At 42.7% G+C, this 19229-nt stretch overlaps 1 protein-coding gene across 1 annotated transcript in view; it reads right to left on the bottom strand.

Moving 5' to 3' along the window:
- Positions 1-19229, bottom strand: part of LOC136421325 (N-acylneuraminate cytidylyltransferase-like) — a 40580-nt gene that overhangs the window by 12504 nt on the left and 8847 nt on the right. Inside the window, exons 2-3 of the mRNA XM_066408552.1 lie at positions 12190-12332; positions 512-664 (exon numbers count right to left, since the gene is read on the bottom strand). Coding sequence (XP_066264649.1) covers positions 512-664; positions 12190-12332 — 296 coding nt within the window. The remainder of the gene's footprint in view (positions 1-511; positions 665-12189; positions 12333-19229) is intronic.

Raw genomic sequence — 19229 nt, forward strand, 5'->3', positions numbered from 1 at the left:
AAACGATCAAGGATCCCAGCCCGAAATGAGTACGATTTGTGGGATTTTTTCTCGACTTGAGCTAACATTATTAAGGAAACTATATACAAGCACGCGGTGTAATTGTAAACATATAAGCATTCTATTAGTATTACTGTAGCGCGTTCAATAGCCCGGCAGGAACTGTGGAAAAGTAGCAGAAATTCACAATTTTACTGGCCGATATCGAGTCAAAGTATCCACAACAATATTATCTACTTGTGCCATGCAAATATATCGACGGATTTCACCGAGGAGAACATCTCGCTGCCGAAGATGACTCAACGCTTTCTATTGGGGACACCATTGTTCAGCTTTATCGCTCCTGTGGTCTCACCGCTTGTTTACTTTTCCCGCGCTCAAACCACATGCGCTTGCGCTAGATTCAAAATGGCGCCGGAGTTTGGAAAGGGGTCTATTCATAACCACACAGTGGCTGAGGATAAAGTCAGATCAAGGAGGTTTAGTCAAGTGAAGAAGAGTGATGTCTTACCTTCTTTGACTTCCTTCCATCTGAAAGCATGTCTCCTCACCACCGCAAACAGGGAGTCAAACCCGTCCTCAGTCATGGCCTTCATGGCCTTGCGCAGGTGGAACGGGTGGACACATGGTGCCGTGGCCTGGACGTTACCAAACAGGTCCACCTCTGTGGACACACAACGGAAAACTTAACCCCCTTACCCAGACTACTTTGCAACCCTATAAGTCCCACAGACAAAATAGCAGCACTGAGAATGAATAGCAATGCTGTACTGTCTGTATGATATTGGTAATTGCAGAAACACATGAGGGCACACACACACACACACACACACACACACACACACACACACACACACACCACACACACCACACACAGACAGACAGACAAGCCAAAACAATACTTCACTACTGTGGGGTAAAATGATTACAAACTAGAAAGGCCGTCATTTGCCCCTGAGCAAATACAGCATGATTAGCCATACCTTTCCCCATGCAAAAAATGGAGATGTGCATCTTTGTTTTGAAAATGGCAAAGAATTTAGAAAAATAATTCTGAAGTACTAGTAATATGCCAAAGGTGTGAACAAAGCCATGTACGCACATGTCCCAGGCAGTCACAATGCCACATTTGGTATAAACACTACGGCAGCTGACCCAGAAATGCAAGATTTGGTCAAAAAATGACAGAGATGAATCGATTTGAAGATTTGACAATATCCGCTCAAAATTACACTCTTGTGCATAATCAACCCAGTTCAAAATTGAAGTAAAAAAGATAAACCCCAGGGAAGAATGAAGTTTTCCATAGTATACATAATGATATATATGAAGATTTGACAGGAGAAGAAGGAAATTACCCAAAACAACATATTTCAGCGATAGTATGGGTGAAATATAAAAATGTGACACCTATATGTTTGAATGCATGATTCAATAGTAAACATTTTGGGTTGAAAATAACGAAACGAAAAAATTGTTTATTTCAAAAATCGTTTTGAAAGGCTGCATGCCAAACATTTGAATGAGGGCCTGTGTACATGACCAAGGCAGACACATGCCAAATTTTGCATCATTTTTGTTTGATACAAAGGAACTGGAGATGTGTATCTTTGTTCAAAAAAGAGTGAACAAAGCCATGTAAGCACATGTCCTACGCAATCCCATACCACATTTGTTATGAATACTAGCACACCTGCGACAGAAATGCAAGATAAATAGACTCAATTGGCCAATCAGGTGGTCGCAAGGCTCACAGGCAGGCCAGGTGCACTTGGGGTCACTGACCTTTAGGTTGTGTTGGCAACATGTTTCTCCTGCTCTCCTGATTTGAGTCAAATTTGATTTCTGTCACTTTGTAACTTTGCCATATTTCTATCCCAGCTAAAGGTTCGTAACTTTATTTACTTCAATGCGTTCCATTTCACGTCTAACTGTTTCTATCGCTCTCACTTTCGCCACCGAGTGAGGTCTGTACAGCGTCGAGGCCGAAGCGGTCATTCCGGGGACAAAGGCCCTCCTGTAACCGACGCAACTTCGTGGAAGGAAGGAAGGTTGTGATCATTCGAGGCCTGAGACTCTACGGTATCCTGACCAGTGTTTCCAGTGCAGACCTGCTGCTGTGCAGACAACTCACCGGCATGCAGACTACTCCCCCCTGTCACCCGGTGATTCCAACATGGCGAGACCGAAGGAAAAGTACTTTGCGATTGTGCTAGGGAAGGAGTGCGGAATCTTCCACGGGCCTTGGGAGGTGGACGGCATCAGGAACCTTGTAGCCAACCAACCAGGTACGGTTTACAAGTCCTTTTCCAGCGTCCATGAGGCGGAAAACTTCCTCAGGACTAAATGCCTGTCGAAAGACATATCATTACGCCTCATACATAGGAGATGTGCTATAAGGTCCCTCTACCCAGCCCTGCCCGTCACAATGATTCCGAAAACAGCCCGGATGCAAGCAAGCGAAGTGGGTTCGGCCTCAGTACCATGTTGAACGTTTTAACGACCCCCTTCCGGGCAAGCCAGGAAGCCCCCCCACCCCAGGCCAAGTCAGCATCAGCAAGGGCCCTGAATCTCGTACCTGATGATGAACGTTTTAACGACCCCCTTCCGGGCAAGCCAGGAAGCCCCCCACCCACCCCAGGCCAAGTCAGCATCAGCAAGGGCCCTGAATCTCGTGCCTGATGATGAACGTTTTAACGACCCCCTTCCGGGCAAGCCAGGAAGCCCCCCAACCACCCCAGGCCAAGTCAGCATCAGCAAGGGCCCTGAATCTCGTGCCTGATGATGTCTACTGCCTGGATACCTGCCCTAAGAACGGCATGGAAGATGACGACATGGTAGAATGCTGCTTGTGTCGTCGGTAGGTCCACTTCGAGTGTGGGGAGGTCATGGGGGAGGACGACGTGCAGGGCGTGTGGCTGTGTCCTGAGTGTAAAAACTCGCCCTTCGTAGTAGACCCTTGACGGAACCGCAGGTAGTGATGAGTGCTAACACTACGGACCACTCAGCCCAGCATGATGCCACTGCCCAGTCCAGCAAAGAGGAGTCGGGCTCCAACAAAGACACTAAGAAAGTCCTTCTGATCGGAGACTCGAACCTGAACTGGCTGAAGTACACCAGGGGACTCCAAGACACCATCGTACCGACTAGGCCGGGCCAGACGTTGAAAGATATCTCACGAGAGTTGGACACCACAGACCTGCAGTCTTACTCCCATGCAGTGGTCCAAGCAGGCACCAACGACCTGACCGAGCTAGATGATGAGCAAGACATCGCCAACATCGAGAAGGAAGCCGAACGTCTATGCACGATAGTCAAGGACAAACACCCTAGGGTAAAGCTTGCACTATCTGGTATCTGTCCCAGGGCAGATAGAGCTTTACCAGCCGCCAAGGTCGACCCAGCAAATGCGGCACTTCGGAGAGTAGCTGACGAATGGCGAGTACTGTACGTAGACAATGAGGGATCTTTTCAGTACAGGAACGGACAGTTGGACGAGTCTCTATACGACCGAGACCGCCTTCACATAAGCCGACGAAGAGGTGCATCAAGACTCGTCTCCAACATCAACGAGGTAGTACCCATCCTCCCGACGCGCAGCAGGATGCAGCAACCAAGACGGATTCCAGGCGAACCACCATGCCACTTCTGAGTCCGGACACATGACACACGCCTGCAGACATGGAGGCCCTATACGATGCAAGTCATGTAACTTGCTGGGACACAAGGCCAAAATGTGCCGCTCCTGATCTGCTGGCGAAGAAGAGACTGCCGTGTCACACACTCATAAGACTCCATGTAACCATCCACCGCAAGACTTTGTGATTAAGACTGAAAATAGATATGACATTCTGAACCATCTAGAAGAAGGGCATACCAACATTAATGACAGTCATATAAGGTCTGAGATAATTAACATGTGAAAGATAAGAGCTGAAAATACATCTGAAGACCTAACTGTGGAGATGGAACACAGTGACACTACGAGGAACACTACTAAGAAAGGAAATGTGCACAGGAAAAAGGTGAGATGGGGAAAGGGGGCAAGACAAGCACACTAGTTTGAAACTACCGTCCGTTGAAGAGAGTGCTAAGGTCATATAAACGTGACCAAGCAAAAATAAACACACAACAAAACGGTCGTACCGCACACGTGAGGCCTTTGGTAACAACCCGTTTATTGAGTTGGTAGAACGTCACTCAAAGTTGACCCCCACCGTCATGGCAATGTGTACATTATTCAAGGGGACGTTAGCTGGATGCCATAGCAATGGTAATACTACTATGTCCATGTGTTTCTTGTTGTGTTAGGAGCAGACTTTGAGGAAAATATCGCCTTCAGTCCACTATCACACAAAAAAATAAGACAAAAAGTGTTCCTCACAAAACCATTGTCGTCTGCTGAACAACAGAATTCTGGGTATTGAATATGGCGGCGGTAAAATACATGTGGTGTAGGTTGCAGCAACAAATGATGATTGGTCACACTTCGAGTCCATTTGCTGGTTAGCAACAGAGATTCTAATAAGTTGTCCTGTAAATAATTGTGTTTAGCAGGGAGCAGATGTGACATGTCTTATAACTTTGAACTTTATTGAATCACCACCTTGCAGGCATTTAGCCTGAATTGTGTTGGTGTTTACAAACTTCGTTGACAACAATATTTAAAAATGTTATCCAATTCTGAAAACATACTTAAAATTCATATATAACAATTTTGCTTAAAATTACAAATTACAGACATTAACTATACAATAATTGCACGATGAGTTAGGCAGACGTCATACGAAAGTTGATGCATATGGGATATAGTGCGTTAATTGTGATTCAACGTGGCAAGGGCCCTGGGGATAAACGATTGCGAATGTCTGTTGGATCGGCTCAATGGCAGCTTAAAACGGGGAGCCCGACGCAGCTGGTACTGACACTCAGTGGCCGGCTGCAGGAACTGATGGCAAGGATGGGTGGGGTCAGCCACCACCCTTCTGAGTTCTCGTGTTGTCGCCTCTCGTCTCCGGGACTCCAAGGTAGGTAGCTGTTCGTAGGGTATAGAGATGATCCTACAACAGGACCTCTGGACTTTCTCCAGCTCTTCAGCCAGACCGCGGGGTAGACCTCCCCACACCGGTGAGCCGTACTCCAGTACTGGGCGGATGAATGCCTTGTAGATGTCGAGAAGTACGTCTGCTGGTAGCCCGGCTCGTTTCGACAGTCGCAGGTAGTGAAGCCGAGGGCGGACCTTGGACAATATGTAGTCAATGTGTGGGCCCCACGACAGGTCATCACTGACCAGCAAACAACCACAGGTCATCACTGACCAGCAAACAACCATAGCGTTATTCTCCCACAACCCCCTCAGACTGTTTCAAAAAGGGACGGAGAATTTTTGACCTCACTGTCTTTGAATGTATAGTTGTCGAAGCTTTTCAGCCATTTTTTTGAATATGTTAGTCAGTCATGTTTGCATTTCTGGCAGTTTTGCTGATGTTGCATCTGACACATATCCCGAAATACCCCGTTAAAAAAAATGCTGTGTTTAATTACCCGGCGAGTTTATGTTAACCAACGTTAATCGCATTAGCCATGTTCGCATACTCCTGCTATTTGCATAAAACAATGCCAATGGCAACTGGAAAAACCGGTTGAACATGTCAAAGTCACTAACTCTTATGGATTGTATGCAAATCAAGCTTAACCTCCTTGGTTTGCCATTCTTTGCACTCAACATGTGTAAATGAACTGATGATATGCTTATGACTTCAATAAGTTACATTTTGTATAACCTGTAAGTGAGTGAATTTGACACAAAGTGTGTCTGTTTTCTTCAAGTGCCATCCTGGTAACCAGTACAACCCCCTCTCTCCATGAGTGCCGCTCATCTTGTCCCCTAGGGTTAATGCTCTACTCCTTATTATTGCATGAAATACACTGACTAATCAGTTATGCAAATAAGTGGATTCTACTGTATATGCTAATGGTCACGTACACCTTTAATCAACTTGCACATGTCACAATTTCTGCAGTTCTTCCGTCATTTACCACTCAGATGAATTATGGCACTTTTGCATTAATTATGCAAATTAGGAATTTATTTGCATAACTGGTATCTGTTTATGTTCCCCCTGCCATTAACTACATAAATTACATATATTTGAGTCCCCCGTCCATGTGTAACCCCCAGATGATGGGGAACAAAAGACGTAAAACTGGATAGAGAGAGAGAGTCCGATAATGGAAAACACGGCAAATATTGATTTTCCTCAGATTATGTAAATTAATTCCCATTTTGCATAATTTCAATGTGTATATAGCACAATTTGTTACCCAATTATTTATATATTATCACATAGCTAGATGGAGTCGACCAATCAGAAGCCTCCATTGCCCTTTATCGTCTTAAAATTAACAAAACCATCTTAAAATACATTAAAAAGGAACAACTTTCAATTCAAGTGAAATCTAAATGGAATGACTAAAAACAATATTTTCACACCCCCGTAAGTGGAACAACAAAGTTCCGATCGTCATGGACGGAGCTGAGTACCACAGTTTTTCGTCGAAGAACTGTCAGACGCCGACTTAGAGTCAGTTTTCGGGTCATGGGAAGCTGGGGAAGACTCCCAGGAACATGCTGAAGGAGTTGAGGGGCGAAAAACTGACGCAAATTTACGGAGAGGAAACTCGGGAGCGAAAATAGGTTTGGATTCCAGGCTGACATATTTCCCCAAGCTAATCTTGACAGACATTCGCCCATGAAGCCGCCGTAAGTCTCCTCAGTTTCTGACCAGGGAGACCCCAGGAAGGTATGTTCACGTTTCTGAGGGTTTTACCCGGCAAAAATTAAAAATATTGCCGGCAAAGTGATGTCGCCTTGTTGAAAACAAACGTGACACGCACTAAACAGGCCCCCCTCCCCATGGCCAAGTCACGTAACCTCCCCAAACCGATGTGTTGACATCGAAAAAATTACGGTCAAAATCGCCAAAATTTTCTACCTACAAGGATCTCAGCACAATACGTGTACGCTTCTGTGGGATTTTTTTTCCGGCTTGAGCAAAAAGTATCCGGGGAAACTACGATTTTCTTACCACAGCCAACTAAGCATTTGACAACCGGGCGTCAGGAATTGTGAAAATTGAACAGAAATCTACAATTATACCGCCCGATATGAAGTCTACGTGTCCACAACAATAAGACAAGTTACCGCTTGTTTACATTGGATTACATGAAGATCATATGTACAATGGATTGATAAAGAATCTTTGTATTGTACAGGAATTTGTCTGTCTTATATGGGTCAGTTTGGATAGGCTATGTGATAATAACGTTAATGACCCGCCTGTTCCTCGGTGTATATGGTGTCATAACGCCTGGTCATGTGCTATAACCACCTCATAAAACCACTGTGTGAGCAAATGGTTATAGCACATGACCAGGAGTTATGACACCATATACACCTCGGGCGGGTCATTAACCCTTAATTGATTGTTGCACGAGTTGCGTTTATCTTTTTTCGGATTTTCCTTTTTCACCATCACCACCACACCTGCTGCAGCTGGGCGTGACCCTGACACTTCCCTTGGCGTTATGCCCCTCGCGGGGCCTTGCCGAGTACTGTGTAGATGTAGATGTAGATGAATTTCCACTGCATCATGTACATCTCTGTCTAAGCTACCTGCATACTAAATATCAAGGAAATCAGTCGTTCCTTTCTTCAGTTATTCCCCTTGGAAGATTTTGACAAAAAAACGCCCCTGCAGTTCCAGAGCAAGCTGCTAGTGGGACCAAACATACACAACTTATTTCTTACATCACAAGCAATCTGCCAACAAAAAATCAAGACCATAGCAAAAGATACAAAAGACCATAGCAAAAGATACAAAAAACAGAAGTTCTGCTGCAGTACCAAGGTCACATACCAGGGGGCCCAAAATGACTCTCGTCTTCCCAACACCTACCTACATACCAAATATCATCACAATCCATCCAGAGTTTCTTGAGCTATGCTGACTAAAATCGACCAGAAACTCAAAGACACACAGACACACCCAAAACTATATCTCCATTTTTCATGGAGATATATGAAGTGGCCTTATGTAGCAACTATTCTGTAAAGAATCATAAGCTGTTCAGTGAATTCTTTTTGTAACTGTACTGGCAAATGAAAAACTTACAGTTTCACTCAACTTTCAAGGCACTCTTTTACCTGTATAAAAAAGATTTTTATTCTTTGTAAATCTATTCCATTTCTGATCGTAACAGCATCATTTTGGACAACTCATCTACAGTCAAACCTGCCTAGGCAACCACCTCTTCAACGCGACCACCTGGCCATGGCGACCGCTTTTTCTCGGTCCCAAAAATTTTCCCCATAGGCACAAGCATTAAGCGGCCTGCCCAAGGCGACCACCTGTCCAATGCGACCGCCAGGAATTGGGACCACACAGAGCACAATCCCTGCCCATGGCGACCACTTTCCAGCGTGTGGTGACATCAGATTTTGCTGTCGGATTTCGCGGAAATGTTTTTAAGACCTTGACGGACAAAAATATATGAATAGCATTGATTCCTCCATGAAGTGTTTTAATAAAACGTTCCCACTATAAACAAATGTAAATACAAAGGTTTGTGAATACTTTAATATCGATGTTGTTGTGCCCATCGCAATCTTATAGTTTACCGCAAGCTCGGTTTGGTTTGAACTCAATTTTCAATACGATCACGTAGTGCATGGTGTCAAAAAGTCAGATTTCACAGAAATTACTATCCATTTCTTGTATTTTCAACAAAAATGTGTCTCTGTCTTACTAAATTCCAACGGAAAATGACTTCGCGGAGGGCAAAACGTCGGTCGAGACATGTTGTTCCTTGGTCCGCGACGGCATCTTGGTTTCAGCGCGGCATAACACTGACCTTTCTAAAACACGACGTTTCTGTGTATGAACATTTAGAATACTCTCGTTATTGATGAAAATCAATATTTTTTATTTTATTTTTATTTCTCTGACTATCACAAACCTTTATTGGGCGCTGCATGCTTGTAATAGCCGACGCTGTACATTCTGCTGCACTGTTACCTTTCCATGTGGTTGGGAGCTCGGCGGCGGTATCACAATTTTCCGTTTTCACCTTCAGTTGTCAGATCGAAAATTTTTTGCCCCTTTTATCCAGCGGTCGGCGCCCAAAAGAAGGCTGGGATCAGCAGGTGTTTTATAGGGATTTGTCTTAGGCCTTATAACCTAGATTGTATGTGCGTGTGTGTACTCAGACGTAACATGTGAATACGGGAGGGCGCTGTGAGATCATAGAGGCAGACATTGTTTTTTAGTCAAAAGTATGACAAAAATTTGTACACGATGTCGTATACAAATATTACAACGATAACAGAAAATGTAATTTCTGTAGGATCTTTCTGTCAATGAGAATTGAACCTGGTGGGGGTTATGCTGTCTAAAATCATATAATTTTCCATCCATCTACGTAGTACACTGTATATTTTGAACACTTAGACCTGGAAACATGTTATGAGTGGAATCCTCTTCATGGCGACCACCTGTCCATCGCGACCGTTTTTGCTTGGTCCCCTGGGTGGTCGCTTTGGACAGGTTTGACTGTACATAGTAAACTTGGCACAAAAAGTTTGGAAAGTTTACTTTGGTTGATCATATTTCCGTTGTTTCTTGATCAATTTCAATGCATTATATGTTGTTGGAAAGCTTGTGTAATTTCCTTTCCTATGATACCCAACTCATTATAATTGCAATCTCATGGAGCGAGCACCAGGCCTGCTTACGCGAATGGGTTGTAGAAAAAAAGTGCCCAAATTTCCATGCTAGTGTCAAACACTCAGCTCAGCGCCAAACCCATTTGAGGTGGTGTCGTCCGCATCATGAATGGAAAGGTGTTAGAGGAATGTTACGTTCACAGCTACAGATAAGAGAAGATTTATTTCGACTGTTGGAAGGGTAAATGAAAGTGTTGGGGCGGCGAGGAGAACCCTATGCTGAATGCTGCACAGATAGACTGACAGTGTTTGTTGGAGTCAGTGTCATGGTGTGAGGCAGTACAACTGCCAGAGGAAAAACCAGGCTAATCATCCTAAGCAACCTCGATGTGTCAAGATGTAGAGACACCTTTCTCCATCCAGTCACATTTCCTAGATTCTTACCTCTGCAATATGAGACTGAGTGCCATTCTGCAAGATGAAAGTGCATGTCCATACAGAATGAGAGTCATTTCAGACCACCTCCATGATGGTGCAGGAATATAGAGAATGGCCTTCCTGCAGCCGAGATCTCAACACAATTGAACACCTCTCATACTCTGTGATCACTGAAAAGCTTGGACGAACTGTGCATGAAAGAATGATCAACAGAACAATACGACCTGCGACGACTCCTTGTGGAAGAATGCCCAGGGACCGCGTAACAAAACTGGTGACAAACACGAGGAGGATGTGCCGGGCTGTAATGACAGCGCATGGCTTGTGTACTCAATATTGAGCCACCTTCATCATAACTGAGGCTCTTTTAAGTTTTATGCAATTCTTTTAGCTTGGATGAAGACTTACCTTGGCTTTCATATTATTGTGTTTTGTTGATTCAAGTTTCACATCACCCTCGTACACAAGCCACATGCTACCAGCAGAAGAAAAATACTGAATTGAGCGTTTGAGCTTAGTAGGGTAATCTGGGCACATTTTATGTGACCCGCTCGCATAAACAAGTCTGGTGCTCGTTCCATTAATTTAGAACCATAAAGAGTTTGGTATCATGGGAAATAAAATCACACAGTCAAGCTTTTCAATGATACATAAATCATTGAAATTGATCAAGAAACAACAGAGATATGATCCACCAAAGTTAAGTTTCCAAACATTTGTGCCGAGTGTATGTCACAGTAGAGATGGCGATTCAGGACAATCGGCGATTGTCCTAGGACAGATCACGATCGCCATTTGTCCTAGGACAGACTGCGATCGCGATCTGTCCTAGGACAATCGCCGATTCTACTAGTAGAGATTGCGATCGCAATCTGTCCTAGGACAAATGGCGATTCTACTTGGACAAATTCTGCAATCGCGATCTGTCCTAGGACAATCGCCGATTCTACTACAGAGATTGCGATCGCAATCTGTCCTAGGACAAACGGCGATTCTACTTGGGCAAATTCTGATTAGATGGAAATGCTTTGGAAAATAGAATGAATCATTGCATTACGTTTCAATCATGTTTAACATGCTACCTACATTTCACAATTATTAACTATTTTAGGTGAATTAGTTCACATTTCATGATGGATCAATTTCATGTGAGTATGTTTTCTGATAAAGTAATTTCTGATAAAGTTGAATGACAAAATTTTAATAATGTGTGAAAGATATCAGTTGGAAGAAGGTGATCCAACAATATTTCGGTATGCAAATTTTGAGGTGTCAAGATAATACTCACAGTTTCACACCTATTGAATTCACAACCTTAGGAGAACAATAACAATTGTAAAGTGATAAAACAGGTGTCAAAATATCAATCTCAGTTTTAAGATACTACAGTTTCACACCTATATCATTTCACAGTCAGACATTTACTGAATGATTTCACAACTTTGGCAGAACAATAAAAATTAGAGGGTGATCAAACAGTTTTGCTGTATATTACTGTTTCCTTTATCTTAGCATGAATTGAGTTTTGATCAGAGTTTGTAAATACTAAATAAAATCATGGTTTATATAAAAAATATTGCTGTTTCCTTAATATCTTAGCATCATTAAGTTTGGATCACCGTTTGTCCTAGGACAGATTGCGATCGCAATCTCTACTAGTAGAATCGGCGATTGTCCTAGGACAGGTCGCGATCGCAGTCTGTCCTAGGACAAACGGCGATCGCGATCTGTCCTAGGACAATCGCCGATTGTCCTGAATCGCCATCTCTACTGTGACATATACATGTAGCAAAATACAATAGAAATAGTGAAATAAATGCACATGAACATGAATGAGTTATGCTTAACATTCCCTGGGGCATGTATACATTGTCGCTAATGCCAGAGTCATTAGAAGGCAGTGATGATTATACAATATACATTGTAATTGCAAATTTGTTCCCTTGCCATGATGTGTATTTCACTATATCCATTACATTTCCCTCTTTGATTGGACTACACAGAAAGCTATCTCTCTATCCTCAGACCTGGATGTGCCCTGATAAACTCCTGTATCGTCTCCAGAGAAGTGGACGCATCACGTGAGACCTCCGGACTGCGTCTGTGCACCTGCGCTCCAAACTCACGCGATACCGCAGCGATCTCATCGTGGTCGGTCGACACCCACACACTGAAACACACAGCAGATATATCAAGAAGTGACGGATATGTTGTCAACACAGTTAAGCAACCAAAAATGGCAGACTTCACCCATATCCAGACTTAACCCATACTGCATTCCAAAGCTGACAGACAAAAGTAGCAGCACTGAGGTGGTACTTATAGTTAAAAGCATTATGAATATGGGGGAATATACATATGGACAGGCTTTCTTACAGGCTAAACCTAGCATATAATCAAGCCAATTATAAGGAAAATTCTAGTACTTTGTTTTCTGTGATCATCCACAGCGCGAGCCATGTGGAAACCATCCACAGAATGGTTACAACCATCCACAGAATGCTTACAACGGTCAATCTCGGGTCAAGGGACAACTGAATATCAACGCGTATGGATATCCGGAAGTAAGGCTCAGATCGAAACTAAATTTTCACAGAAAACACACCAATTCATACGCTTTTCAGCCGTGTTAGTATTTAATGTCAGTTCAAAGCACATTTTGAGAAATGTGAACTCAAACCCAGACCCTTGAAACCCTTTCGTCACTTTTTTGTCGCGCACTACCGCGGGCCCCAGTCGCGGAAGAACTGGGGTGTGCACCGTTAACCGGCGTGTGTCGGTTAATCGTTATCGGTCTAAAGAGGAAATAAGCGTCATATGTCGTTTTTTCCACGAACCGACCCAGACCACCTTCCAACCCGGGCCTGCGCCGCTTCAGTGGGGGGCTGTGACGGTTCCTCTCTGTGTGTAAAGAGAAACCGGCTCCCGCAATGCTTGGGATGTCATGATAATGATATCCTAATAAGCCTGCGCTAGCGTTAGAAGCATGTTTTCTTCATTCTGAAACGTTTGTGCAATTGTCATTGAAAGTTGTTGACTGTTTCAAGTGCAATGGCCTGCCACCAGTGGCTGCTTCTTTGGTGTTCTCCTATGACCCAATCAACGTGCCCGGCTTGCAGTGCCACCAGATTTTCAATTGTGGGATGCCTTAATGCTTCTATTCTATACAAGAAGCACTGCTTTCTGTACCTTCAGCTTATAAGATATTTATAATCAAACTTTAAGGAAAAAATAGCGCTTCTACCGGTAGGATCTAAAATGGAATTAAGAGCAGAATCTAGAAGATCTATCTATATAAGCATATAAGATATATATATATATATGTCCATTATACATATACAACTGTATAATATGAAAAATACTAGCTATTTAGGGTACTGGTTGTCAAGGGAAAATGTTGCAGAGCAAAGGTTGTCATGTAGATAAAATCTATATTAGAAATAGCACTTTCATTGCATGCAACATTCATGCAAAGATTCATGCACTATTCTAATTTTTTGCACCAATCACCTTGACTATTTACTATATGAGAATGGGGCCAGGCTTGAAGTGCTCCCAATGACTTTTGACCTTTGAAACTGGAAACTGGTGTATTGTGTATATGAAATACGTCTGAAGGATAATATGTACATTTTAGATTTAACCATTGCTACCGATATCATCATAATATGTAATTTATTGTTACAACCAGCATGCGCACATACTATGAGCTAAATTCAGGAAGGCATTTATCAAAAATGTCTCCATCTCACTACAAATTATATTGATAAGAATTTTAATTCTTATCAACATAATTTGTAGATACCTTTTCGTATGTTGAGAAGATGCCTTTTCAAACAAAATGCATGTAGCTTACGTATGTTAAAGAAATTAGCCTGGATGCCAGACCACCGATCTCTATAATGTTTATTGTGTTGGGGTTCGGCCCCAAAAGATAACGCTAGATATTTGCCTTCGCTGTGAGGCAGAAGGGTATGCGTTTGGTCTGGATTTGTGGAATGATGGTGTCGCCGGTATAACTCTCGAAGACAAGGTCGGATGTTGGTGATTTTTGGTTGGTAAGTTTCTGTTGGGGAGACGAAGGTCAAGTTCGAAGATGGGTGTTCTGCCATGTTCCTTTGGCGCTGTAGTGGAAGTTTTGTGTTTGACAATTAGTTTCTCTGAGAGATTTACTGGATCGTGATAAAATTTAGTACTAGTAGGTTGTTGGGGGTTGGGGAAAGGAAGGTCAAGTTCGAAGATGGGTCTTCTGGGGTGTTCCTACAGTACTACGGGGGCATTTTATTATCTAAATTTTGGAAGAGGATAACTAAAGCAGGTTTTGCTGGATCTTAATTGTTTTGGGCAGGTAGAAACGATTAGTGATGATTAATATAATGAGATGCAAATCAGGTCATTCTTTCCATGATTAATAAGAGAAAGTTGAAATTTCCTTTCAATTATGTTTCGCCAACGAAACATATTGTTTTTGTCAGGTTTCTTCTTCTCCTTCTCCTTCTCCTGTCAAATCTTCAAATCGCTTCATCTCGGTCGTCCGTCGACCAAATTGGCTGAAATTTGGTATGCAGGTAGAGTAATTGTATACCCCTAGACCCTTTTAAAATTTTTTGATATAAGTTTTTAAAATGATTTTATCGAGGCTTTTTGGTTATTTTCAGACAAAAGTCGCACATTATGGCCTCCAGTGCCGTGGTGTTGAAACCTAAGGACCTGAAATTTGGTTTAGTTGTGCATTGGATATTTACCCAAAGGTTAGGACCCCACTATTTTTTTTGGCATACACTACTTCAAAATGATTTACTTTGCAATTTTTGGATGGAATTTTTGGTTATTTTGTGTCTACAGCGGCGCCGGCAAGAACTAGGTCATATTGTAACATAAGCCCTCATACACTTCCCCTGTCTGTACTGTGATTCTTTGGTCTGACCCAGACACTAGGGGTCGTGGTAGAGATAAGGATCAGATGTGTCCCCCTTGCCTTGTCTAGGGTCTGTTTGGAGGGCTAATTATAAAAACCAAGTAGATGTGAGGTGGTAGATCTACTAATGGTATTACAGAAAGTTATATGTATCTTATGATACATGGTACGAATGTTATATTTGAGATGTAGGTACCTATAGGAAAAGTGAGTACACCTGACAATAAATCATGCTACTGAGGACCTAATTTGCATAATTTATGCAGAAACCTGTATTTCCCTTACCGTAAAAGCTGCGGATGTCATATTTGAGATGTAGGTACCTTTCGGAAAGGCGAAAACACACCTGGCCATGAATTATGCTACTGAGGACCTCATTTGCATAATTTATGCATAAACTTGTATTTCCCTTACCGTAAAAGCTGCGGATGTCATCTTTATGATGTAGGTACCTTTAGGAAAGGTGCATGCACCTGTCCATACATTATGCTAATGAGGACCTCATTTGCATAATTAATGCAGGAACTTGTATTTTCCTTACCGTTAAAGCTGCAGATGTCATATTTGAAATGTAGGTACCTTTAGGGAAGGTGAACACACCTGGCCATGAATTATGCTAATGAGGACCTCACTTGCATAATTTATGCAGGTACTTGTATTTTCCTTACCGTTAAAAGCTGCAGATGTCATATTTGAAATGTAGGTACCTTTAGGGAAGGTGAACACACCTGGACATGAATTATGCTAATGAGGACCTCATTTGCATAATTCATGCATAAACTTGCATTTCCCTTACCGTACAAGCTGCAGATGTCATATTTGAGATGTAGGTACTTTTAGGAAAGGTCATCACACCTGGCCATGAATTGTGCTAATGAGGACCTCATTTTTGTAATTATTTCATTATATTTCATTTTGCCCAGGTATTATCTTGCCACAGCCCATTTTTCCATGGGGAGCGGTATTGGCGAAACATGCTGTATTTGCTCAGGGGCAAATGACGGCCTTTCTAGTTTGCTATTATGTCTGTATATTCAGGTTAGATTGCACTGACAGGCCTGCGGGCGGGTGACCTACTACTTTCCCCCGGGAACATTCCTCATGGGACGTCACTTGAGCCCAATTTGCTTGCCTGTTCTTTTTCTTCGTCTTCTGCCAAAATCCAAGTAGTTGTGGGGTGGTAGCTCTACCAATGGTATTGCAGAAAGTTATATGTACCTTGTACATGGTTCTAATGTTATATTTGAGATGTAGGTACCTTTAAGAAAGGTAAATACACCTGGCCATAAATTATGCTTATGAGGACCTCATTTACACAATCTATGCTGAAACTTGTATTTCCCTTACCGTAAAAGCTACGGATGTAATATTTGAGATGTAGGTACCTTTAGGAAAGGTGAATATACCTGGACATAAATTATGAGGACCTCATTTGCATAATTTTTGCAGAAACTTGTATTTCCCTTACGGTACATGCTATGGATGCCATACTTGAGATGTAGGCACCTTTAGGAAAGGTGAACATACCTCGACATAGACTATGCTAATGATGACTTCATTTTCATAATTCATGCAGAAAATTATATTTCCCTTCTGGTAAATACCTTGGATGTCATATCTAAGACGTAGGTACCTTTTAAATAGGTACATACACCTGGACATAAATTATGCTAATGAGAACATCATTTGCATAATTTATGCAGAAACGTGTATTTCCTTTACGGTAAATCCTATGGATGCAATATTTGAGACATAGGTACCTCTAGGACCGGTGAATACACCTGGACATAACTTATGCTAATGCGGACTTCCTTTCCACAATTCATGCAGAAACTTCATAATTCCCTTATAGTTAATGCTAAGGATGACATATTTCAGGTGTAGCAAATGAGAGGGGATATCCTGCATTTTCTCGAAAATGTTGCCTTTCTAGTGTGTGTAATTGATAAGAACATGCCATGATTCCAAAGTTGTAAATAACGGTTATTTGATACTTGCATTCAGAAGTTAAATGAAGGTGAATATCATCATACATTAAGTATGCAATCCATAACACACCTTTCAAACACATCTTTCATACAAGTTAACACCATTCGGCGAAGGTATGGGATCGCCAAACTCTAGTTATAACTTGGTTGGGGGTCTGGCGTCCAGGCTATACAAAAAAGGGACATGCAGGCTCCTGACGACCTGAGTGTGTTGGTGAATAAATAACTATCCAACCTGGTGTATAAAAGCATCTAATCTACATGTAATCCAGGAAGTAACTTGTTCTATCTTTAACCTCCTTGATCTATCTATGTAAAAGGATCTTTATGTCACGCCTGGGCCGCGAAAACGTTTGATACGGGTGTTCCAGACCGTGTGATAATTAAGGGTTAATGACCCGCCTGTTCCTCGGTGTATATGGTGTCATAACGCCTGGTCATGTGCTGTAACCACCGAATAAAACCGATTTTTTTTTGAGGTGGTTATAGCACATGACCAGGCGTTATGACACCATATACACCGAGGAACAGGCGGGTCATTAACGTTATTATCACAGAGCCTATCCAAACTGACCCATATAAGAGAGACACATTCCTGTATAATGATATATTCTTTATTTAATACTATACATGTAAAATCAATCCATTGTACATTTGATCTTCATATAATCCAATGTAGACAAGCAGTAACTTGTTTTTGAGCCCACACGGTTACAAACTGACGGGTTGTTAAATGCTTATAGCTGTGGTAAGAAAATTATGCATGTTTACGTCCCCTTTCCTTGTAGTTTGCCCGGAAAAAAATCCCACAGTAGTGTACACATATCGGGATGTGATCGTTGTAGGTAGAAACTTGTAAGAATTTTGGCGATTTTGACCGTAATTTTTTCGATGCCAACACATCAGTTTGGGGAGGTAATACAGCGTGTACGTGACTTGGGCCCTGGGGAGGGGGGCATTTGTTTTGAACAAGGCGACATCACTTTGCCGGCCATATTCTTAATTTTCGCCGGGTAAAAACCCTCAGAAACGTGAACATACCAGCCTGGGGTCCTCCTGGGTAGAACCGTAGGAGAATTTTGGCGTCGAGAAGCTGACTACCCTGGAATCCAGAGCATATGTATCATCGGGGGGAAGGCCGAAGGGTAGGCCCGGGGAACTCGGAGCGCGGGCTGGTACATATGCTCTGGATTCCAGGGTAGTCAGCTTCTCGTCCCTCAACTGCTGCAGCATCTTGGGTGCCTCCTCAGCTTCCCATGACCCGAAAACTGCCTCTAAGTGAGGAAGGCTCTGGAACTCGAATTGGAGGAATTCGAGACACGAATTGCGCCACATAGAGGCGCAAATCGCGGCACACAAAGCGCCACCAGGGGGTGAAACTCGAGATCTCAAATTCGTCCACGCGGAAGCGGTAGCTCGAAGCGTAATACAAAACCGGCACTGACATGGCACGAATAGCGCCATCAGGGGGCTAAACTTGAGATCTCGAATTCGTCCACCCTGAAGGGGCATCGCGAGGCCCGCAATGTACTGACGGCATGAGTTACGAAACTATATGTCCAACCAGCGGTGGCAGCGAAGCGCATATTTACGAAACACGGACCCGAATATCATCTTGCGATTTAGCCATTCTGTTAGAGGAACCCAGAGCATTTTATGAGGCTTGAAAACTGGAAATATTCTACCGTATTGTCTCGAATAAAGTACGCACTTTTTAAACATTTCAAAATTCAAAAGGCACCACAGGTCATTGCTAAAGTCAGTAGTGCGTACTTTATTTGAGGTTATTGCCAGGACAAATTGGAAAAGGGCCTCAAACCCTTGCTTAATCAAACCAGGAACCCAGCTGCGATGCAACAATGCATGGCTCAATCATCAATACCTGCCAATTTGCAAGGTTTGTAACTTGTCGTAGGCAATCCTCAAGTTTGCAGAGACAATGCTGGCGGAGAAAGCAAGATAATCTTTTATGAATCTAAGGAATGGCATTGTGTAGAAGTCCTTGATATAAATGACCAGGAGATAATAGAAGGAACACCATAAATTTGGATTTATCCTGTTCAAAATGTGTTCAAGATCAGTGGAGAAGGGTACTTTATTTGGGGTTTTTGACTTTACATTTCAGTTCTGCAAATTAGTCTGGAACTAGCCCCAAATCAGG

This window comes from Branchiostoma lanceolatum, chromosome 16 (genome assembly GCF_035083965.1).
Source record: "Branchiostoma lanceolatum isolate klBraLanc5 chromosome 16, klBraLanc5.hap2, whole genome shotgun sequence".
Taxonomy (NCBI): Eukaryota; Metazoa; Chordata; class Leptocardii; order Amphioxiformes; family Branchiostomatidae; genus Branchiostoma; species Branchiostoma lanceolatum.